At 39.5% G+C, this 24,436-nt stretch overlaps 2 protein-coding genes across 2 annotated transcripts; both read right to left on the reverse strand.

Annotated features, from left to right (window-relative positions):
* Positions 1–770: 770 nt before the first annotated feature.
* On the reverse strand, positions 771–21,838 carry LOC122896844 (P antigen family member 3-like). The gene is made up of 5 exons (XM_044234930.1): positions 21,782–21,838; positions 6,352–6,443; positions 5,810–5,918; positions 3,745–3,795; positions 771–847 (listed from the first exon to the last, which is right to left on the reverse strand). Exons 2-5 carry the CDS (start codon positions 6,433–6,435, stop codon positions 825–827), a joined length of 267 nt encoding a protein of 88 aa, XP_044090865.1. The 5' UTR covers positions 6,436–6,443; positions 21,782–21,838; the 3' UTR covers positions 771–824.
* Positions 21,500–22,065, reverse strand: LOC122896843 (diphosphoinositol polyphosphate phosphohydrolase 3-beta). Its single transcript, XM_044234929.1, has one exon. It carries the CDS (start codon positions 22,063–22,065, stop codon positions 21,571–21,573), a length of 495 nt encoding a protein of 164 aa, XP_044090864.1. The 3' UTR covers positions 21,500–21,570.
* Between the last annotated feature and the right edge of the window lie 2,371 nt (positions 22,066–24,436).

The following is a 24,436-nucleotide window of genomic DNA, read 5'->3' on the forward strand; positions in this document are numbered from 1 at the left end:
CTGTATCATTGTATATGTTGAAAACCAAAAAGAAGGGGGCGCCTGGGTGGCTCAGTGGGTTAAAAAGCCTCTGCCTTCAGCTCAGGATATGATCCCAGGACCCTGGGATCGAGCCCCCACATCACGCTCTCTGCTCAGCGGGGAGCCTGCTTCCTCTCTCTCTCTCTCTGCCTGTCTCTCCACCTACTGTGATCTCTGTCTGTCAAATAAATAAATAAAATCTTAAAAAAAAAGAAAACCAAAAAGAAGCTAGACATGGACTTTCAAAATTAAAAAGCATATTTAGCAAAGTTGCTGAAGAGAACATCAATTTAAAAATACATCTGTGTATACCAGATAAATCACAATAATGAACAAAATGAAAAAAGAAAAAAGGAGACAAATAAAAAACAGACTCAAATACAAAGAACAGACTGATGGTTGCCAGAGGAGAGGTGGGTGGGGGGGGAATGAGTAAAATAGGTAAAGGGGGTTAACAGTGTATTTATTTTGATGACCATCAGGTAATGTGTAGAATTGTTGAATCATTATATTGTATACCTGAAACTAATATAACACTGAATATTAATTATACTTGAATAAAAAAAGACATGAAAATTACAAAGTAGATTTTCAATAAATGGTCTCTTTCAGGGAAATAATAAATGAACTGATATGATTTTCAATAGCATCAATGCTTAGAAATAAGTTTAACAAAATATTTGCATGATTCTTTGGAGAAAGTTGTAAAACTTTATTGAGAAAGTTTTAACAGTGAAATATCCAACATAACACTTTGCATGGTTTCATCTTCTTTTAAGCTTCTTTTCAGCTTCAGTCTTCTTTTAAACCTGTGATTGCCCTTCATCTGTAAGGTAAACAAAACAGTTGGAAACATTACTTAGCAGAATTTTATTTATAGTACATTAAAGTTATACAACAAACATTATAGTTTTGGTTTTATAAGATAGATTTCTAAGCATATATTTAATCAATATTTTTTAAACATTACTCTTTCTCTGGGTACTAGGAAACAAAAAGGCTGTTCAAGTTCAGAATATAATAAATGAACAGAACTCAGGTCATGATATCAGGGTCATGAGATCAAGACCACGTAGGGCTCAGCACAGAGTCTATTGGATATTCTCTTTCTCACCCTCTGCCCCTCCCCCACTTGTGTGTTTGTGCTAAGTAAATAAAAAATATTTAAAAATAAATAAAATAAAAGCTTCCACTTGAAATAACATTCTGGATATAAGATAGCTTAGACAATGTCATATTTTGCTGACCATTTGTATCATATATTACATGGTCATACTGATTTTAAGTCATCACCATTGTTTCTGACATCAAAATGTGAAGCACGTATATACCATGTCTTTATAGCATGATACAAAAATGGAGGGAATGAATTGAGGAGGGGAAAAAGGAAATGAATGAAGAAAGGGAGAGGAAGATACCTAGAAAAGTCAAACATTTGTTTCTAAAAGTAAGTGCTTTTTAAAAAACTTTTATTGAGGAATAATTGTCAAATATACTTGTATATACTTCAAGTGTACATGATGATTTTTCTCCTACTTGTACACTGTGACTACCAAATAAACATAAGTAATTAACATATCCATCACTGCATAGAGTTAACTTGTGTGTGAGAATGTTTAAAAATGTTTACTCTCTCCACCTTTCAAGTATACAATCAATATCATATTATTCACTAAAAGTAAGTGCTTCTGAGGGACAACTCCGACAAACTTCAGAAGTTTTCTCATATTATCTGCAATGTTCAGATATTCACATACTACAGGGATATATAAATTTTCCTACTATATCAATCATTTCATCCATACTTTAAAAATATTAAGAGTTCAAGAACATATTCACTTTCAATTATATAAAATACCCTTTATTAGTGTCTTGTTCATATTCTTTATTATGTACACTTCATTTTTTAAATTTTCTTCAAGATTATGTACACTAGTGGATACTCTTCATAAATATTTTTTAGAAGAGCAATCTTCCTGATTTATTAGTTGCATTACTTTCCCTTTTACTAATATTTCATACCTTTTATTAAGTACCTTTTTCCTTTTTGTTAGGTTTATTCCATTGCTTCTTTTTTTCTTGCCTTTTATATTGGATACTGATGTAATGTATTATCTAAGTAATAACATGCATTTTAAAGGCTATGATCTTCCTATGAGTACATTTTAGCCATGTTCAGTAGGCTCCCAGAAATAGTCTGAAAACTATTTTTTATATAAATAGTCTAATGGAATGGTTCAGCAATGTAGACTAAAAAAGTTTAGGCCAATTAAAGGTAATTTCCTCTCTAAATACCAAATGTGTCATTTAAATTCAGAAGCTCTTATAATGGTCAATGATTAGAAAAACAAATGTATAAAATATGTTGATTACTTAGGAATTATTAAAGACTTTAAACTTCAAATCTTATCAATATATGTCTCAAGGCAGCAATTTACGTCATTTTTCCTATGATTATATATGATGTTATCATAGTGTCACATTTTTATTAGGGACAGTAGCTCATGAAGACTAATGGGAAAGTGAGTGTGCTTAGCACAGAGATCTTAAACCCATCTTGAGCTTCAGTGATTACATGGATTTTCTCTACTTGATCTGCCACAGATACTAGAAACTTGACTACCTCTTGCCATTTTCTTATGTAGTCATTTGAGGCTTTATTGGGATAAAGGACTTAAAATGCAATTTTTTTTAACAGCCAAGAGAAATCAGAATTTGATGGAATCTACTTATACCTATTTGGGTTTCCATATAGAAAAACAAACATCAAGCAGTATTTACTCATTATCTTAGTAGCAATGAAATCTCAATTCAAATGTTAAAATTTGATGCCAGATGATATTTTACAATTTGAGTCATGCAAAACAGTCTATCTTTGTATTCTATACATGTTGTCCAACAGAACCAGAGAATGTAAAAATCAGCATTAAAAGTTACTATGGACTCTGAAAAACAATCTGAGGGGTTTGAAGTGGCGGGGGGGGGGAGGTTGGGGTACCAGGTGGTGGGTATTATAGAGGGCACGGATTGCATGGAGCACTGGGTGTGGTGAAAAAATAATGAATACTGTTTTCTGAAAATAAATCAATTGAAAAAATTTTTAAAAATTACTATAATATATCTGATTTGACTTCACTAATTATACAGGAGTAAAGGTGAGTTTAGAAGTTAAGGGATTCTCCTGGAAGCATACAAATCATGTTAGAGCTGGTAGTAGAACCTACTTCAGTGCCTCAGTATATTTTATATAAGCTGATATTTATTATAAATGCATTATGTATTTGTAAAAGTAGAAATTATGAAAGAATCTGAAAATTATCAGCTCTTGGTTAAAGTACTTACACTCAAAAGTAAGAAAATGGTTTTATATTTCATAGTTCAATATGGCTTTGACCAAATTTGTTTCTAGATCTGATGGTCAGGCACTTAGGGTCCAAATAACCTACGAAATAATCTTTATTATATGAAGAATAATAAACTTGAATATCTCTTGTCACTTTCTTTTTTAGTCATTTGAGGCTTCTTTGGGGAAAGGATTTAAAATGCAACTGTTTTATTAAAGTAACAATAATGTTATATCTATATTATTGGTGATAAAATATTCTGAAAACTAAAACCACATACTTTGCATTCTTAATGGGTAACATACCTGCTTCTGGCATTTTAATGGGCTCTACATTTGGTAAATTTGCCCCTTGTCATTCAGACCATCTTTACCCTTACCCCAAGTCTTTGGCTCAGCCAGCTCCCAGAGATCAACTTCCCCATCAGGCTCTTAAAAAAAAAGTTAACAGTTTAAGCAATGAACATGAAATATAAATAAGGAAAAAATATTTATTCCTTCAGTTATATGAAATGAAATCCTGTAGGTTACTATGATGGTAACTATGATGGAAGGATAGACTTACATCTTTGTTTTCCTATATTATGAAAAACTATTTTAAATGACAATCTAAAGATAAACCACACACACAAAAAGATAAACACACTACATTTCCATTTCCATTATATCACAAGGATATTATATATCATATATATATATAAAATTATATCACTACCAAGAGTAGAGAGCATCAGCTATCTACAAAATCTGAAATCCACACTATGGACAGGATTTTAACTGCAATAAAAAAGTAATTTTCTGAAGGATTCACTATGTGCATATTTGGGCTTATGACAAATCTTGTAGTAGTGACACACAACCCCTTTTGGGGTAACCTGAAACTTACTTTATTAAAATTAACTAGCTATATTAAGGTACAAAGATCCTATAAGTTAGTTTTCATAAACAAGTCCTATTTAGAACAAAGTATCAAAAACACCATCAAAGTATTAGCAAAATTTCTGTCCTAAAATGAGAATAAAGGAAGTAGGTTGGAAGGAAATTAATGGGCTTTGCTGTCAGTCATATAGTGGAAACCTTTTAACAATGAATTGCTGAAATAATTCATGCCCTGAACTGTGTAAATAATTGAGTATAAATGGTAAAAATACTATATTTAGAAGAAAGTTTTTGGTTGTATGGTAATTTTAAAGTACTTTTGATTTTCCTAATCATAGAAGTATTTAAACATCTTTTAAAAGCCAATTTAAAAATCATACTAATATATTTAACTATATGCCAGTATTCTCTATTACCCAGCTATTACCAAGTTTACCAGATCAAACTAACAATAAAAGGAAATAGTGGCTATCATTTATTGAGCTCTCTTCTGGAGTCTCTCTCCTGCTCCACGAACTGCATTTATTCCTGGGCCAGGACTGAGCTACTTTACAGTAAAGACATATTGGAATATTAAGCATTTTATACAAAGCAATTCACTTTTGTTTGTTTTTATTTTTTTTCTAAAGTTTGTATTTAAATTCCAGTTAATTAACAAATGGTATAATATTAGTTTCAGATGTAGAATTTAATGATTCATCACTTACATACAACATCCAGTGCTCATCACAAAAAAATACTCTCCTTAAGAACAATTACCTGTTTAACCCATCCCACCTACCACCCTCTCATCCCGGCCCAACTCCCCTCCAGTAACCCACAGTTTTTTCTCTATAGTTAAGAGTCTGTTTCTTGGCTTGCCTCTCTTTTTTCTGTGTTCATCTGTTTTGTTTCTTAAATCTCACATGAGTGAAATCGTATATTTGTCTTTCTCTGATTTAATCTGCTTAGCATAATACATTCTAGCTCCATCCACACCATTGCAAATGGCAAGATTTCATACACTTCTCATACAACAACATATGTGGTAAGAAGAACATAAATTTTGGAATGAAATATGAATTATGCCTCCATGAGTGAAGTGCTCTTTGGCAAACCATGATCCCTGAGCTTGTTTTCTCATAAAATGAGACTACCATCCTTACACAAACAGGCTCTTACTCCAGGTGTTATATGTTGACTTGGCATGTGCTGTTAAAAGTTGCTTACACTTTTTTTTTAATCATTTATGCTTTTGATGCAATGACTAAAAAGGTCACATAACGTTCTGAGGAAAACAAACTATTGAAATGATGTGCAATTTTTGTAGTTATAATTGAATACAGTTTCCTCTGTTTTGGCAAGGTGTATATTTTCAAGCAAAAAAAAAATCTTGTACAAAAAGCACAAATTCATTATAGTGAAGACCACACAAAGCTGCGAATATTGTCTCCTCATATTTTCAGCCTACTTTCAGGAAAGGTTTGAGATAATCTCTGTTTTCCTTCCTCCTGTTATATGTCATAATGCATGATGCCCACATATGCCCCCAGCCCCCTTAAGCATTCTTCTTCCCTTTCCCTTCACCTTGAGCCACAGGTCCTCCTTCAGCTTCCTTCCCTTGATCAGGTGTAATATCCTGTTTAGCAGGTGGTGCCTCCTTCTGTTTCAGTTGCTCACCACTGAGCTGCTGGGCCTAGGGGTGTGTGTGCATGCACACACGTGGGCAAATAAAAAGTTTTGTTGTTCATACACGCCAACAATATGAATCATAAAATACACAGATATATCTAGTCATAAATAAGTATAAAGGCATTTTTAAAACCAGATTTTATAAACTTATTTTTAATGAAGTTACTCTTCCCATAGACTACTCAAGAAAAAAATACCAACAAGGACTTTGGAGACTACTTTAAATTATAGATGTGTGCAGTTTGTTGTTAAAAAACATGGGAAAGAAATCCCAGGGTATATTTCCACAGGAACACCTCAATGGAATTCTCCTGGATCAGTGTTTCCCTCCCATTTATCACCAGAGAAAACTTATCATTGTATCCATAGTAGTTTAGAAAAATTTTCAAAAAAATAAATTTCTGGTAATAGAAAACATCAAATGTTAAAGTACTCACAACCACAGTTTCAATTCCCTGGGAACACTTTTGGTCATTTCTTCTTTGTTTAGATTTGGATCTTGGTTTTACAAGCCCACTCATATTTCACCCTGAAAGTAGAATATTGGTATTTGGAAAATGTATCTAGAGAACAGCTATACCACTACCATTGCTAAATATTTTCTTTTAATTTTTTTTTAACTTTGAAGATATTTTAATTTAAAAAAATTTTATTTATATATCAGAGAGAGAGAGCGCACGCGCACACACTCACGAGCACACTCGCCAAGCACAAGCCCTGGGAGCAACAAAGGGAGAGGGAGAAGCAGAATCCCCACCCAGCAGGGAGTCCGTGTGGGGCTCCATCCCAAGACCCTGGGTTCATGACCTAAGCCGAAGGCAGACATTTAACTGACTGAGCCACCCAGGCGCCCCCAAAATACTTTCCAAGCCCCAGGATATATGGCTGTTTTCACACAAGGGCAGAGATGTTTAGTGTCAACACCGATTTAAGGGTCCTCTCCTCCCTTGCATTTCACATGGTACACCACAAGTCTCAGAAAGCAGTTACAACCCCACAGCATTCCCGTTTCTAGACCCTTTTTTTCTGCCCACCTGGCTGGCTCCCTGCCCAGGGCCCCCGTGAGGAATCCAGCTTCCGCGCTCTGCCGGCAGTTCCAGGTACTTTTGGGACCCAAACACCTCAAATATTAACCCCCAGGCACACCCCCATCTTTATTTGACCCGTTCTCTCTGTGTCTCACATTCCTCCCTTGCCTGCCCTCCCACCCCCACGCCGACTAACAACCGCCATGGCGGTCACAACGCCTGTGAGAAGAATGGCGACCAACACAACTTTCCTTCCTGGAGGCTACTAATTGTGCCACCTGGACTTGCCCGAAGCCCAACAGCATCCCCTTTACAGTAAATCACACTTAAGATTCCTGGAAAAACTGATTTGTGGACCTACCAGGAGCGTCTTCGACAGAAAGAATCAAGACGTAAGGAACACGACTGCTTTCTCCTCAGCTCTGGTCGCAGAACACAGACTGCAAGGCGCATGTGCAGCAACTGACATGCACAGCAACGGGCATGCGCACTGATTGAGGCACGTGAAATGTGGGTTGAGGTTTGCTAGAGGTTGCCACTGAGACTCAGAACCACGCGGCCTCCCGAGAACAAGAAACAGGGCTTTTTCTTCCGGTCTAGTCTTTCCTGTGCATCCAGAAACTTTGGAGACAGATAACCCAGGTTACCCTTTGTGAAGAATGTTTCTCAGAACAACGTGACAGAAATGGATGTTTTTATTATTTTTATACATGCTTTGATTAATCATTTCTTTCTGTGTTTCTGGGACCTCTGTCATGCTCAGTCCACTGTCAGTCTCACAAAACAAACTGAGGGTTGCTGGGGGGAGGGGGGTTGGGGGAAGGGGGTAGGGTTATGGACATTGGGGAGGGTATGTGTTATGGTGAGTGCTATGAAGTGTGTAAAGTTGGTGATTCACATACCTGTACCCCAGGGGATAAAAATATATTATATGTTTATAAAAAATAAAAAAATTATTTAAAAAAAGGAAAAAAAATAGCCAATTTGCTAAGTGAAGGTGACTTTATTGCATAATAGTGTAAGGGAGAGCACTACCTGGACTGAGCCTTAGTAGAGTCTTGCAGGTGGCAGGGCAGGAGAGATATTTATTCAGATTTCGAAGCTGATGTAGAGCAGGTCTAACGTCAGGATAAAGTGTAGTTAATGTATGTTAATCATAATAGACTGGTTTGGATTTAGAGAATGTGGTGAGGCAAGAATTTTAAGACTGGTTCAAAGAGTCATGAGGTTGAAAAATGTCACTTGGCACTTTTTATTGAGGAATTGATGGGTCTTGTAAAATTCCTGGAATGAATAAGAGTTATTTCCCATTTTTATCTTCTTCGGCAAAAGATTCCTGGATTAGTGAAGTTATGTTGAGGAACCCAGTGGAGTATGAGCTCTTATTAACATAAACAAAAAGCTGTGTGCATATTTCCTTTCTTATTAATTTTATATAACTTACCAGTTTTCTGTGAGAAGTAGTATATGGAAGGAAAGGTCAGGAAGGGGGCCCTAATCAGAAAGTAGCATTTTGAAAATAAATTAGGATGTTTTGGTGAACTCGTATGTATTCTATCCAGTTAGGCTTCTTTTATTTTATTTTAATTTTTAATTTTTTTAAGATTTTATTTATTTATTTGACACACAGAGAGAGAGATTGAGAGAGAGAGTACAAGCAAGGGGAACAGCAGTGGGAGAGGAAGGAGCAGGCTCCCTGGCAAGTAGGGAGCCGAATGCTGGGCTTGATCCCAGGACTCTGAGATCATGAGGTGAGTGGAAGGCAGACACTTAACTGACTGAGCCACTCAGGTGCCCCGAGGCTTCTTTTAAAGAAATACCATGAGTCGGGGTAAAGTAAGTCTCAATCTTTCTCCCCATAAAAAGCAGATTGAATTGTATTTCCCTGATGCCGAGTGATATGCGATATCACCTCACACCAGTCAGAATGGCTAAAATCAACAAGTCAGGAAATGACAGATGCTGGCGAGGATGCGGAGAAAGGGGAACCCTCCTACACTGTTGGTGGGAATGCAAGCTGGTGCAACCACTCTGGAAAACAGCATGGAGATTCCTCAAAATGTTGAAAATAGAACTGCCCTATGACCCAGCAATTGCACTACTGGGAATTTACCCTAAAGATACAAACGTAGTGATCCAAAGGGGCACGTGCACCCGAATGTTTATAGCAGCAATGTCCACAATAGCCAAACTATGGAAAGAACCTAGATGTCCATCAACAGATGAATGGATAAAGAAGATGTGGTATATATACACAATGGAATACTATGCAGCCATCAAAAGAAACGAAATCTTGCCATTTGCGACAACATGGATGGAACTAGAGCGTATCATGCTTAGCGAAATAAGTCAAGCGGAGAAAGACAACTATCATATGCTCTCCCTGATATGAGGGAGTGGTGATGCAACATGGGGGCTTAAGTGGGTAGGAGAAGAATCCATGAAACAAGATGGGATAGGGAGGGAGACAAACCATAAGTGACTCTTAATCTCACGTAACAAACTGTGGGTTGCTGGGGGGAGGGGGGTTGGGAGAAGGGGGGAAGGTTATGGACATTGGGGAGGGTATGTGCTTTTGGGTAAATTGGAAGGGGAGATGAACCATGAGAGACTATGGACTCTGAAAAACAGTCTGAGGGGTTTGAAGTGGCGGGGGGTGGTGGGAGGTTGGGGTACCAGGTGGTGGGTATTATAGAGGGCACAGCTTGCATGGAGCACTGGGTGTGGTGAAAAAATAATGAATACTGTTTTTCTGAAAATAAATAAATTGGGAAAAAAATAAAAATAAAAAATAAAATGAAATAACAACAACAACAACAATAAAAAAAAAGCAGATTGAATAGGAACTGTGTTTCTTCAAAAAAAAAATTTAGGACTGAGACTAATCATAATCCTTGGTCTTTCATTTAGTTTATCTTTTATCCTTTTTGATAATCTCAGCAAGGACACCATCATTACCAAATTTCACTTACTTTTTTTTCTGTTAATACCTGTTGTTAATGAGGGCTATCAAGTGCTCAAAGAATGGGAGATTGTGATTTCTGGATTCGGACTTTCTGTGACCACATAACCAGCAAATGGTCAAATTCATGCCATCAAATGGCTAGACAGCAATGGTTCATGAGGATCTGGGCTTTGATTATTCCTGAATTGTTCAGTCCACTTCAAAGGGCAGAGGTTTGCCAATCTTCAGCTTTCTCTCACCATTCCTGTGGGAGATAGCTGCTGCCCAACTTGTTATAAGGCAGTGACTGGACTTGGATGAAAGCTAGTCTGTGAAGCAGCTCTGGTGACACACAGGAAACAGCAGAAAATATGAAAGACATTGTAAAAACAAGAATTGCCTGATGCCTGACTCTAGGAACTCTCTCTGGGCTGCTAAGCAAGGAGTTAGGATTTGGGACTCCCAGCAGATGCTCTACCTGTGAGAGTGCTGCAATTTCCCACACGACAAGAGTGTCCTTTCTTTCAAGCAGGAGAATCTAGGGGAAAAAATTAAGTTTTTTTTAAATTAATTTTTTAATAAACATATAATGTATTTTTAGCCCTAGGGGTACAGGAAAAATTAAGTTTTAACAGGCCCAAGGGTGAGATTGGGGGGTGGAGCAAATTCTACAGATTCAGGGAAGCTGTCATTTTCCAGAGTAACATGAAGAGCTGGAATCTTAGCTCAGACTGCTTGGTGGTTGAGGTCAAATTATGTATTACTTATTACGTGAAATGCAACTCTCACACTTGCTTCATAAGATACACATAGGATAGGTGTAGTAGGATATGGAGTCCTTTTGATACAGCCAAGTAATGCATATAGTCTTCACAAGACACCAAGAGAACAAGAGGCTGTAGGCACCTGCTGACACTTAAGAAGAAGAAACAGGTAACATGAATACCTTTAATGTATTAAGGAAATTTTCTAAAAAACAAAGAAATAAAACAACAAATCAAAAGGCTTTTCTTCAAGTAAAACCCAAGGCTCTTATGGCTTCACTGGTGTGCTGGTCCATTTTATGTGTCAGCTTGATTAGGCTAAGGGATGCCCAGGTAGCTTGTAAAGTATTATTTTTTGGTGTGTCTTTGACAATGTTCCCAGAGGAGATTAACATTTAAATCAGTAGCCTGAGTAAAGAAGACTGCCCTCTTCAATGTCAATGGGCATCATTTAATTTGTTGTGGTCCTAAATAGAACAAAAAGGTAAAGTAAGAATTTGCTCTCTGCTTCAGCTGAGACATCCATCTTTTGCCCTCAGAAATCAGTGTTCCTGGTTCTTAGGCTTTTGGACTCAGACAGTGACTTAGCCCATTGGTCAGTCCCATGATTCTCAAGCCTTCAGACTTGTACTGAATCACAGCACTGACTTTCCTTTTTCTCCAGCCTGCAGACAGAAAATTGTGAGATTTCTCAGCCTCACAATCACAAGAGCCAATTCCTATAATACTTTTGTATTTACCTATATCTATCTATATCTATATCTTACTCGTTGTTTCTCTGGAGAACACCAATTAATGCCATTTTGGTGCTGAGAGTGGCTTTAGAGGAACTGAATGTTAAAGATGAGTTTTCTGAATGGATTCTTGAGTTTCTGGAATTGACTGTTTAGTATTACTAGATTTAGAGAAATTAATGACTCTATTTTCAGCAGTAAAGAGATATAGTCCATGAATTGTTTATAGAGATATGCAAAATATCTGCAGTGGATACTCCTAAGAAAGAAGGAGCTAAGTGATTCTGTATATGATATTTAGAATATTTTTTGAAAGTTAAGGATATAAGGACATCGGTTGGTTTCTCCAAATGTCCCTGGACAAAGTAGTAAGAGAAAAAGATGAGCTGAAGGATTTGAATTCTGAGTAACAAATGTCTTAAGTTTTTCTATTTGTGCCCTGAAGGAGAACCTTATCTCCTGTAGAAACAGGGTTGAAATTCCTGAAAATCAAATGCTGAATCTTATTCTTTAATTGGCTGAATTACAATGGAAGACCTAGCCTTGCAGGGTGTCTACTGTTGAAATGAAGGCAATTGATTGGGAAAGAAGGTGATCCTGTAAATTGGAATAGGAACGTGTAGGAAGGCCTTGATAAAGCTGTTACATTGAGCCCCTAAGTTCTGACAAATCTTATTCGCCAGTAGATGATTTCTCCCCATGGCCAGTGGAATTGGTCTCCCAATTCCCAGTGGTAGCCTCCCCACCCACAGTAGTACAGCTTTTTCACCTGTGTCTGAGGGTATTAAACTTTCATTGCTTAAGCAAATGGTAAGAGCCCCCCATGAGGCAGTTTTCATGCATAACAATGCTGATTGTCCTCAGGACCCACTTGCCATCACCCTCCTTTACTTTTAGACCTGTAACTGAACTCACATCCCAGTAGGCCCCTAAAGGTGAGGTACTATGTAACCCATGAGGAGGTGAGCTGCATGGCAAAAGAGCTACTTGAGTTTATGATTTATACAGACAGAAATCTGAAGAACATGTGTGGGGTTAGATACTAAGAATATCCATGGAATATGGAACAATGGTGAAATGAACATAAAGTTGGCTCAGGCTGAGTTTATTGATATGGGCCACTAAGCAAAGATTTCACATTCAGTATTACAGCTCAAGGAGTTAGAAAGGACTCTAGCAATTTGTTTGGTCTGTTGGCTGAAGCATGGAATTTAAGCGGCCCACAGTTAATAAAATAGAAATTCCTGCTCTGCTTGGGTATAATGTAAATTCCAGGTCGTTAACATACAGTGCAATTTAGTTTCAGGTGTTGAATTTAGTGACTCATCACCTATATACAATACCTGATGCTCATCACAATACCCATCACCCATTTAATCTATTCCACCTATTTAATTACCTTCCCTCCAGTAATCATCAGTTTGTTCTCTACAGTTGTCGGTTTCTTAGTTTGCCTCTTGCCCCCTCCCCCCATGTTCATTTGTTTCTTAAACTCCACGAGTGAAATCATAGGATATTTGTCTTTCTCTGACCTATGTCTCTTAGCAATATACCCTCTAGCTCCATCTGTGTCATTGCAAATGGTAAGATTTCATTCTTTTTTTTGGCTAATATCCTATTGTGTATATTTATACTACATCATCCTTATCTGTTCCTCAGTTGATGGACACTTGGGCTCTTTCCATAATTTGGTTATTGTAGATATTGCTGGTATAAACATTGGGATGCATGTATCTCTTTGAATTTGTGTTTTTGTATTCTTTGGGTAAATACCTAGTACACAATTGCTGGTTCATAGTATAGTTCTATTTTTAACTTTTTAAGGAAACTCCATACTGTTTTCCAGAGTGGCTGCACCAGTTTGCGGTCTCACCAGCAGTGGAAGAGGGTTCCTCCTTCTCTGCATCTTTGCCAAGACCTGTTGTTTCCTATGTTAATTTTAGTCATTCTGAGAGGTGTGAGGTGGTATCACATCATGGTTTTGATTAGTATCTCCCTAATCATGAGTGATATTGAGCATCTTTCCATGTGGCTGTTAGCTATCTGCACACCTTCTTTGGAAAAATGTCTATTCATATACGGCCCCTTTTGTTTCTTTGTTAATTAGGGTATGTGGGACAAGAACCTGGGGAGCCGGCACCATTAGCTCATTCTTTGCACTGTGTATATAAACTGTCTAAATCTAAAAGTAGCTCTTTGTGTCTTTCCTAGTTGAATCAGTCAGGTCTTGGCCTTGCCTTGTCTTGTATGTGTGAATTTGTTACCATCTAATCCTGATTGCTATCCTTCTTTTTTTAAAAGATTTTTATTTGAGAGGGAGAGAGAGAAAGAGTGAATGAGTGAATGAGAGTGCAAGCAGGGGGAGGGAGAAGCTCCCCACTGAGCAAGGAGCCTGACATGGGGGTCAATCCCAGAACCCTGGGGTCATGACCTGAGCTGAAGGCAAACGCCTACCTGACTGTGCCATACAGACAACCCCCCCCCATTGCTATCTTTTTTCTGTAAAAGAAAATGATATAATTGGCATACTTGTATTCATTCAAAAGTTCTTTTTTTTTAAGATTTTATTTATTTGACAGAGAGAGAGAAATCACAAGTAGGCAGAGAGGCAGGCAGAGAGAGAGGGGAGGAAGCAGGCTCCCTGCGGAGCAGAGAGCCTGATGCAGGGCTCAATCCCAGGACTCTGGGATCATGACCTGAGCCGAAGGCAGAGGCTTTAACCCACTGAGCCACCCAGGCGCCCCTTCATTCAAAAGTTCTTAAACTGAATAAATAGAAAGGGCCTACCATATGTTTCCATCACTTGTATTTGGGAAAGTTCAGTGAGTTATCAAATGCAGAGGTGGGGCCAGTTCAGCCTCTTAGGTAATATCCCATAGTATTAAGGTTGGTAATAGTTGTTAATAGAAGATTCTGAAAAATGGAAGCATGATTGATAGACAAAATTTTTTTCTCAATAAAAAGAAATTTGAGTATATACCAGTCTTATGGTATATCAATTTTCACATTTTCCAGCAAATACTTGGTAAAATAACAGCAATATATTTTTGAAAAGTTGGAGGTATGACAATCATTTATAAACTAAACATGTTATTAGCACTTGTGGGGCACCATGTTCCAGGCCCCATGCCAGACTCTGGGGACACAGAGACAATCTAGTCTCAATCCCAGAGTCAGGGGACTTCAGAGTTCAGAAGAAACATTCAGGCTAATAAATATAATAAATAAAAATACAATTTTGATAAGAACTATGAAATAACAACACAGTGGGGTACTTGGGAACATGAGAATACTTTACCCCAAGATATTAAAAGGGCTTCTCAGAAGCAGTGCTATTTATAAAGGAAGGGGCTATGATTATCCCCATTTTACAGAAGAGAAAACCTAAGATTAGAGAGGTAAAGTAACTTAGCAGAGGCTACAATCAGTTTTGATCCATGGCCTGTTGGGACTCCAAACCACTATTTGTTTTAATTTGCAACCACCACCTACAGTTCCATTCCCATCTTTCTGCCTCGAAATTTTATATTTTTAAATATTTTATTTATTTGGCAGAGAGAAAGAGCACAAGCAGGGGGTAAGGCAGGCAAAGAGAGGAAGAAGCAGCCACTGCATCAAGCAGGGAACCCGACAGGTCCCTCCATTCCAAGATCCTGGATCATGACCCAAGCTGAAGGCAGACACTTAACCAGTTGAGCCACGTAGGCACCCCCTGCCTCAAAATTTTAAAAACCTGCTGAAATTAGAACAAACTCAAGTTAGGAAACGACTTCCAAGAAAAGACTAATGAGAAATTTTGTGGAATATTTCTGTTCCTTCTAACAGGGGGACTTTGGGAGAGAAAGGTCTGCCCAGCTGGGGCTAATAAGGGGAACTCTTAGGTAAAGCTTTCAACCAGCCTTTTCCGAGAAACCATTATTTCTCTAGAACTACCTGCTCTTGTGATTAAAACACACTTAGAGAGCAGGTGTGGAATGGGCAGCATCAGCTTCACAGTTTCCTGGAAGGGACTTCCAATGTTGTTTTTTCTGCCTGCTCCTTTACTCACAAAAGCTGGGACAGACCCCATGTCTCTTGATTTCTGCACAACTTTACTAACTCTGCCTTAGGAGGTTTTAGCCTTTACAGAATTCTTTTTTTTTTAAGATTTTATTTCTTTATTTCACAGAAAGAGAGATCACAAGTAGGCAGAGAAGCAGGCAGAGAGAGAAGGAAGCAGACAGAGAGAGGGGGAAGCAGGCTCCCCGCTGAGCAGAGAGCCAGACGTGGGGCTGGATCCTAGGACCCTGAGATCATGACCCAAGCTGAAGGCAGAGGCCTAAACCACTGAGCCACCCAGGCGCCCCATAGCCTTTACAGAATTCTAAGCACAGTCCAAAACAGAAGGAATATCTGTAGTCAGGAATGTTAACTACTTACTTTCCTGTTTCACCTACCTTCAAATGAAACTTTAAAGTTAATGAATATGCAACTAATAAGTCTATAGCCACTATTTTTCTAAAGAAACTATTCAAAAATGGCATTTTACTGATTTTTATAAAATTCCAGAAATTTGTTCCCTGGCGACTCTATTTTTGCTCTTTCACATTGATATGAACTAGACTGTGTCAAATATCCTGTTCAACAGAACGTAAGAATGCATTCCTATTTTTCAATCAATAAGAATTTAAGTTTTTCTGTTTCAATGAGCCAAATTAAAAGGAAAAAAAAATGGTAACACTGGCCTGTAGCAAAAGAAACACTAGCCACTCCAGAGTTTGTCAGCCCTCTCTTTTTGGGCATTTTATCTCCTGGGCTAGAAGAGGGAATATGGAGCCAACATATTCTAAACAATCTAAAATTTTTCTTCCTCCTGTCTCTGTGCCTTATATATATATTAGCTTATTAAGAACTGTGACAAATATCTTTATTAACTTTTTCTTGTGGAAAATTTCAAACATACAAAAGCAGAGAGGAGTATAGATAACGAACCATCACCTAACCATCACCCAGCTTTAACAATTATCAGCTCAAGGCCAACCTTCTTTTATCATCTCTAATGCACTTAATATCCACTTACAAAGCAAATTCCAGATGTCATTTCAACCACAAATATTTAAGAACGTAGCTCTAAAAGTTAAGGACTCTTGTTTTCAACATAACTACAATAACATTATTCCAATGAATATTAAATATCAAGTCGATTTTATAATTATTTGGATTCTCATATATGTATTTATTCTACAGTTTAGTCAAATAAGGATCCCCAAAAGATCCATATGTTACAATTGGTTGATATGTCTCTTAAGTCTCTTTTAATTTATAGGTTCATCCTCCATTTCTTTCTTTCATCCTGGCAATTCATTTACTGAAGAAACTGGATCATTTGTCTTACAGTTTCCTACAGCCGGGATTCAGCTGACATCAACTCTGTGGTGTAATGTTTTTCTATTCCCCTTTCTTTTTTTAAAACAGATTTTACTTATCTATTTGACAGAGAGAGACACGCAGCAGGAGAGGGAACACAAGCAGGGGGAGAGGGAAAGGGAGAATCAGGCTCCTCGTTGAGCAGAGAGCCTGATTCCGGGCTCCATCCCAGGACCCAGGGACCATGATCTGAGCCAAAGGCAGAAGCTTAACGACTGAGCCACCCAGGTGGACTATATTCCCTTTTCTATAGATTAGCAGTGTCTAGAGACATAGACTGATTTAGGCTCAAAATTGTGGCAAATATATTTAATGGGTGGTGTAGGTTACTGCCATCAGGAGGCATATGTCTGGGATGATAGAGACATATGAGTAAGAACTTTTGCTAGTATCTCACAGTTGCCTTGAAACAGTCTGTGACACCTGACATACGAAAACACATATATGGTAGACAGCAATTTAGGGGGTAAATGCTTCCCTACTCAGTGTCATTACAAAATATTAATTATTTAGACAATCTTCAGTAATGTCTACCATATTTCAAGTGATGTTTTGTAGCTACATAAAAAGACTCAAGGAAACTAGGTCCTTGCACTCAAGGACCCACTTGAATGGGAAATACAGACACAAAATCATAAAAATGCAAAAAAGGCCATACATGCCAAATCAGAAGTCTGTACATATACAGTGGTAGTGTAACAACATGGAGAATAGTCATTGTAATAAACAGAGAAGTGTCCAAAACTATAGGATGAGCTTGTTCTTGGGAGTGTGACAGAGCTCACGTAAGCTTCACAATTCCAATTATCATTGGGCTCACATACTTGATTCTTTCAAAGTAAACCCGAATAAATCTTTGCCATTTACCTAAAAAAATCCTATTATTTTATTGGTTCATCAGTTCCTCTAGGCAATAAATACTGAGAGTCTACTAATAGTCACCAGCCACTCTGTATTGGAACAGCCTTCAGTGAATTATCCAGTACAGTTCCACTCTGGGGCCACATGAAAATAAGAGATTGTTTCAGGTAAAATATGAAACTAAGAAATCAAGAATATAGTAGTAGTAGACATTTCTAATCTGTGGATCAACAACAAATGTCTCCTAATTTTAGCCATTCTTCTAGGCTCTGGGAAAAGGGGCAGGATTCACTCTGGGTCCTACTGCTCAAAAGAGTTCATAGTCTAACAGGCCAACAATCATTCATAAGGATGATTATAATACTAGAATGATGCTTAAAATATTTCCTGCTTTTCTTGGAGCTTCTACCAAAGGGACACTGAAAAAGAAAACTCTAGCCACCTACTAGCACTTAGGCTCTAACACGGATTTTTCACCTCCCTTCTCCTTAACAACTTTTGATAAAGGGATTGTCTTTCTTCTAACTGGACTCCATTTAAAGGGGAAGTGAGAGGAGCAGTTCCAGCTTCAGAGCCCTTTAAACCATCTGTCCCAGAAAGGCCCTTGAATGTTGCTGTAACTTTACAAACTGCCTGTTCCTTCCCACCCCCACACACAATTTACTTGCTGTTTCTTAATATAAAAATGTTGAAATCTTTACAATTCTTTCAAATGAAACCATACAAAAGAAATCAAAATATTTAAAGCCACCCCCATCCTGTTCAGAGTTAATTCTTTCAATAGTGATTTGATAAAACATAGGTTTCTAGAAAATATAATACATTAGACATTCAGGGAAATTATGTACCAAGCATATCAGTATCACCTTTATTCCAATGTGTCCTTTTAAAACATTTTAAAGATAAGAATAGGCACTTATCCAGTTGGGAAAAGAAAAAAAAACAGCCTTTACAAAAACTTGCTGAAAACAAATTTTTACCTTATATTTGAAAGTCTTATTGATCAAGGCCTTGGTTTTTTTTGGGGGGGGGTATGTGCTGAAAGATTCATCTGTTCATTTTTTGTGCAATCATCACATAAATAATTCATGGATGCTATATACTGACTTTGCAGGGAGAAAATTCCAACTGTGCATCAAACTTTTAGAGGATGTAAGTTATAGATACGGTTAGGTTTGTTAGCTCTGTGTCAACTGTTTTAGCCTGAATTTTTTGGACTTCTCTTTTAAAACGAAAGGCTTTTTTTGGGGGGGGGGTTCTTTCTTTTTGTTTCTAGACTGAACTCCAAAAGCATATATAATAAAAACTGCCCATGTAAATTTAAAAGGTTAAGTGTGATAACTATAAAATGTTCTATTGCAACTTAGAAATTTAAGCCTTGGAGTTTTACAAATAACATAAAGATATCTGGGCACTGAAGAAAATTCTAGCAAGTGACAGAACTCATTCCAAATGTTTCTGAATAAAATACAGAAAATACAGGCTAACAGTTCTTAAGAGTTAATTAACATCAACACTGTACTGTTCACATTTGTCAAATGCATAGTTCAAAAGTCAAAACACAAGATTGTGCATTATTATCTCTAAAAATTCCATGTATAAGTTAAACCTCCCAGGTGTTTGTGGCAGCATTTTAGATGAGGGCAATTTTATATATGAAATAGTTGTAAAACAAAAAACCAGTTCCTTTGCTGTTAGTTTATATTTTGAAAAATCTCAGGTTACGGAGAGTATCTATTAGTCAATTTGGATTCCTGTAACAGGAAAGGTTAACGTGTAGATTTTAGAAGGTTTAAAAAATAAGACATGTTTTTCTGTACAAAGAAACATCATTTTTGAAAAACATTAGATGATTCTGCATAATTTACAATATGAAATTATATAACTGGTATTTAAGAGCTGATTTTCTACTCATTTCTTTGACAATATTTTTGTTAACTAAAATATGTACTTTATTCAGACATATTTATATATGGCAAAAAATCTTTTTAAAAAAATGGTTGCACCAAAGTTAGAGAAAGAAAAGGTAACAAGTCAATTCTACCAGGGGTTATAGTCTTTTAAAAACATTAACATGCAGAATAACAAAGTATTTAGATATTATCCACTTATATTTATATTAGTTTGTAGACTATTTTCTAGATCTTAGATGTTATAGGTAAGATGATATTAACCATCTATACTCTCCTTACAAAACGAACTTTTCCTCAGCTCTCGTGAGAGAAGGAGTCCCAAGAGTAATCTACTTTCAAAATTTCTTTTTTTTTTAAGATTTTATTTATTTATTTGACAGAGAGAGATCACAAGTAGACAGAGAGGCAGGCAGAGAGAGAGAGAGAGAGAGGGAAGAAGGCTCTCTGCTGAGCAGAGAGCCCGATGTGGGACTCGATCCCAGAACCCTGAGATCATGACCTGAACCAAAGGCAGCAACTTAACCCACTGAGCCACCCAGGTGCCCGTACTTTCAAAATTTCTTAATAGAGTGCAAAAAAGTGACCCTCAAAGTTAGCTGAGTGACCAAAAAAACCTATCAGTAATGATTAAAGATATGACATAGTCTCCATTGCCCTAAAAATTAGGAATGATCTTTCCAACCCGCACCCATACCCAATTCATGAAGTCGGCTTTACTTTAACCTACTTTTTAACATGGTTGGGGTGGAACAGAGGAAGTTGAAAGCAGACTTAAGTATTTTATGGTATTCCCAATCTCAAGGAAGTTAGCAAGGCAAATATAAGAATTTTTAGTTTGGTCCCCCCAAAAGTTTGTCTTCTGACCCAAAATATTTATCCTGAATTTTAAGAGAAAGTGTTCAGGGGTCCTGACAGTTTAAGAAGTCTGTAAAAGCTAAATATCAAGAAAGGTACCCCACTGGGTTGGGATCTTATCACCATATAAAGTCTTATGCTTACCAGTAGTCAGGAATGTTAACTGGAATGTCACTACATTCAAATATGTGAAATAACTTTTTTTCAAAAAACTAGTTTCTATTGAGAGAACCACGGTTGTTCTGGGGTATTAAGAAAGGGGCAATGGAGTTGGAAGCTGAACATACTAAATTGCACTCTGAATAACAGTATGTACATACTGGGATGTGTCTGGGTAACAAAACTTTCCCAAGAAGATATTCACTGTGTAAAGTAATATTTTGTTAAATTACCTTCGGGCTATATGGGAAATGGCCATTTCAAATAAGCAGCAACAATATAACACTAGTGAAAATTCTTTTGATAATCAAATTATGTACATATTACTAAAGAAAGGTCTGAAAGGGGCAAATCAGATCACATTACCGAACACAAAATTATTACCTAGTGTGGAAAGACGACAAGAGGTAAAATATCTTAAATACTATATATATATATATATATATATACATATATATGTATATATATCTGATCCTTAACCCAATTCCCATCAGAGAAGGGCATGCTAGCACGTTTAAGAAAAGAAAATTAAAGATGCCACAACCAAGATGTTCAGATTTTAAAGGGGTTCACTACAAAACAAAAACAAAAACCAAGAGTGGTACCAAAAAAGCACACGTGCACACACACACACGTGTGTGCAATGTTATAAAACAAACTAAAACGTGTATGCACAAACACACACGCTAAAGGCTGGGCAAGCAGTTAAGGCACCTTAAACACAAAACAAAAAACCCACGTGGTTTAGGATTACCGAAATCTGTTACAGTGCTACCAAGCAGCGATTTTCAAAGCATCTGAAAAACGTGCAAATTGTCTGAAAACAGTGCCTGGCAACCGAGACGGTCTGCAAGCGTGATTCAGAGGGCTGCCAAGGAAACAAAAGAAGCCCCCCGCCTCCCCCTGAGACCGCACAAGGAATGAGAAGCGCTCCGGGCACTTTTTATTCTAAGGTTGGCGGAAAGCATAAGTCTGTGCAGGAGCGGTACATACTAGGGATCGCTCTGTGGCAGGGACCGGGCCACGGAGTTTCCATTGGTCGGGGAACCGCCCAGCTTTAGTTTTTCCAGATATTCGGCATGCACGGGCTTGTGGCACTGGAGAACCTTGATCGCATCTTCGATTTTGAACCACTCTCGCTTCCTCCCAATGCTAACCGAATCTTCCCAATCCTCCAGAATCTCAGTGACAGTCAGTACGTACACGTACGTTCTGTGCTTGCGGTCTTGGTTCTGTTCGAAAATGCCCAGGAGCCGGCCTAACTTCCCCTTGACTCCCGCCTCTTCGTACACCTCTCGGACTGCCGCACCGCCAGGCTCCTCCTCGGGCTCCATGCCCCCGCCCGGCACGATCCAGCGGTCCGGGTACCGACTGCTACTCACTAACAGCACCTCGTCCTCGAGCTCGCTCCGGAAGCAAAGGCACGCCGCCCGCTTCTTGAACCCCTCCGGGTCGTAGGTGCGCGTCTGGTTCGGCTTGCACTTCATCCTCTCGGCCGCCCGCTCCTGCCGCTCGCTGCTGCTGCTGGGGTCTCGGCCGCCGCGGCCGCCGCCGCCGCCGCCTGAGATGCTTGGGAGAGAAAGGGCCGACAAGAGCGGTGGGGAGAGAAGGCGCTCCAGGAGTGAGCCGGGGGAGCCCAGGAAGCCCCGGGGGAAATGAGGCGGGGGCGGGCGAAGTACGTCAGTCTGTTCGCTCCTCGTGCGGGCCGGAGGGTCCCGAACGCAGCCGCCTGACTGGACGAGGCGCCGCCGCCCCCGCGCCCGCCCCCGCGCCGCCGCCCCGCCCCCGCGCCGCCGCCCTCGGGTCCACCACTCAGCACACCGCCCACCCGCGGCTCCCGCGCGCGCCTCCCTCCCTCCTCAGACGCCGGGCAGGGGTTGAGTGAGGTGAGGCGCATTCGCGTGCGCGTCCGCGTCCCCATTCACGTGCGCGTTCATGTTGGAGGGCGAGGGGCGGGGGCGGGGGTCTTGTGGCTCCCGCCGCGCGCGCGGTGCCTCGGGCCCACTGCGCAGGCGCCCCGCACCTCCCAGGCTGGAAATCTCTTTCCCCTGGGAGTTCAATTCCCGCGTTGTGACTGGGGCCAAGATCGCTTCCACGTGGGCCTTTGAGTTGAAGTTGGCTGTGGCGTGGCCAGACCTTTCTCCTCATCCTTCCTGGCGGTTGCATGAAACGCATACACTTATTTTACAGGCCATCAGGCCAAGGGCATCATCATTGTCCGGAAGGAATGCTACCGCCTTACGGTTTAGGAAAAATGACCCTCGCTGTTCTTGGCAAAACAGTACCTACTCTTTGCTGAGTCATATCCATACCCTTTGAGTTCTTCAACAGGTTTGTCCACCTAAAAGGTAAAACAGCCGGTTATGGTTTATCAGCAAAATGGGTTTATTTGGGTGTAGCAGAGGAATTGCAATTGGGGACAGGCAAACTATAGCACCTCAGAGGCCCGTCTGGAGCTCAGACACGAGGACCCTTCTTCTCTAGGGAAAAGGAGGCAGTTGGGAGGGACTGCCGGGAAGGGAAAGTCCATTGCAGAAAAGCCACAGTTGCAGGTGCTGACGTTTTCCTCGTTGGCCCCGTTGTGGTATTTCCTATTGGCTGGGCTTGTTGCTGGGCGAGGAGACATTCGTCCTTCCTCCTGCTGGAGTAGGAAAGGAAGCTGCTTCCTGCGGGGAATGACAGGAACTGTTTGTCCTTGTTGGGGTGTGCAGCTGACCGCAGTGGTAGGGCGTGAGAGGTTCCCCCTGCTAGCCACCTGACTCCATTTTAAATGAGGTTTCCTTGATTCAGGGTGGCAGGTTCTTGGCTTTGCTGGGCATGTTGGCACAGCCCATAACTTAACACTTTTCTTGAACAGGTCCTATTGCCCGCTTACCTAACCTCTGTTCTTCAGTTTCCTGACAGTAAACTTCTTGCCTACTCGTTTCAGCCCTGGCCCTTGGAGTCCTAGTCACCTAACAGCTGCAGAACCACCCCAAGTCACCTTTTAGGAAGTCCCAACACTCTTCACCCTCTTTCACTTTCGCCCTTCTCTCTCTTTCTCACTGATAGGTACTGCTTCGGGTTTTGGAAAACATGCCTACAGAAATCCCTTCATGTTTTTCAGTTTGATGTTTACGGAGGCTCTTGGTGTGGGATTCCACACCAAGCAAGGCCGCTTGGTGCTCTTTCACCACCTTTCTGTTGGGTCATGCTGTCCTCTTGGCCAAGATGTGGACCATCATAACCAAAAAGTTAACAACCAAAAGCCCTCCCTCACCTTTTCATTTGTTCTTACTGTTTCCCTGCTCTAACTGTAGCCTTATGGAGAAGACGTCTGATGTCCCCTAACTTTTTCCACACTGCAGCTTAGGCATCTTTGTCTCTCTCTTCCCCACAGACCCTCTGCTGGCATCAAGCAACCAGGATCACGAAAACTCCCTTTTGCAGTGAAATAATCCCTCATCAAAGGGAAGGGGAATCTGAAGTGTAAGTGCAAAGGACTTTTTTTTTTTTTTGAGGGGAGGGAGGATGAGGGAGGGCGCGTGAGTGGGAAGGGGAGGGGCAGAGGGAGAGGGAGAGAGAGAATCTTAAGCAGGTTCCATGCCCAGTGCAGAGCCCCATGGGACCTTGCGATCATGACCTGAGCCAAAATCAAGAGTGGGATGCTTAACCAACTAGAGGTACCCAGGCGCCCCAACAACCCAATTCTTAAATAACAAGTGAGATCAGCTTCCCAAGGTCTGCTACACTCCATTTATACCCAGAATAGCTCACAAAAATGATCCTGTTCCCAGTGGCAGCAGACTCCTGCAATATCTAGAGCATAATAGGACAAAAATGTGTGGGTTGCATATGAAGAAATGACAAAATGGAGAC

The sequence above is a fragment of the Neovison vison genome, chromosome X (genome assembly GCF_020171115.1).
Source record: "Neovison vison isolate M4711 chromosome X, ASM_NN_V1, whole genome shotgun sequence".
Classification (NCBI taxonomy): Eukaryota; Metazoa; Chordata; class Mammalia; order Carnivora; family Mustelidae; genus Neogale; species Neogale vison.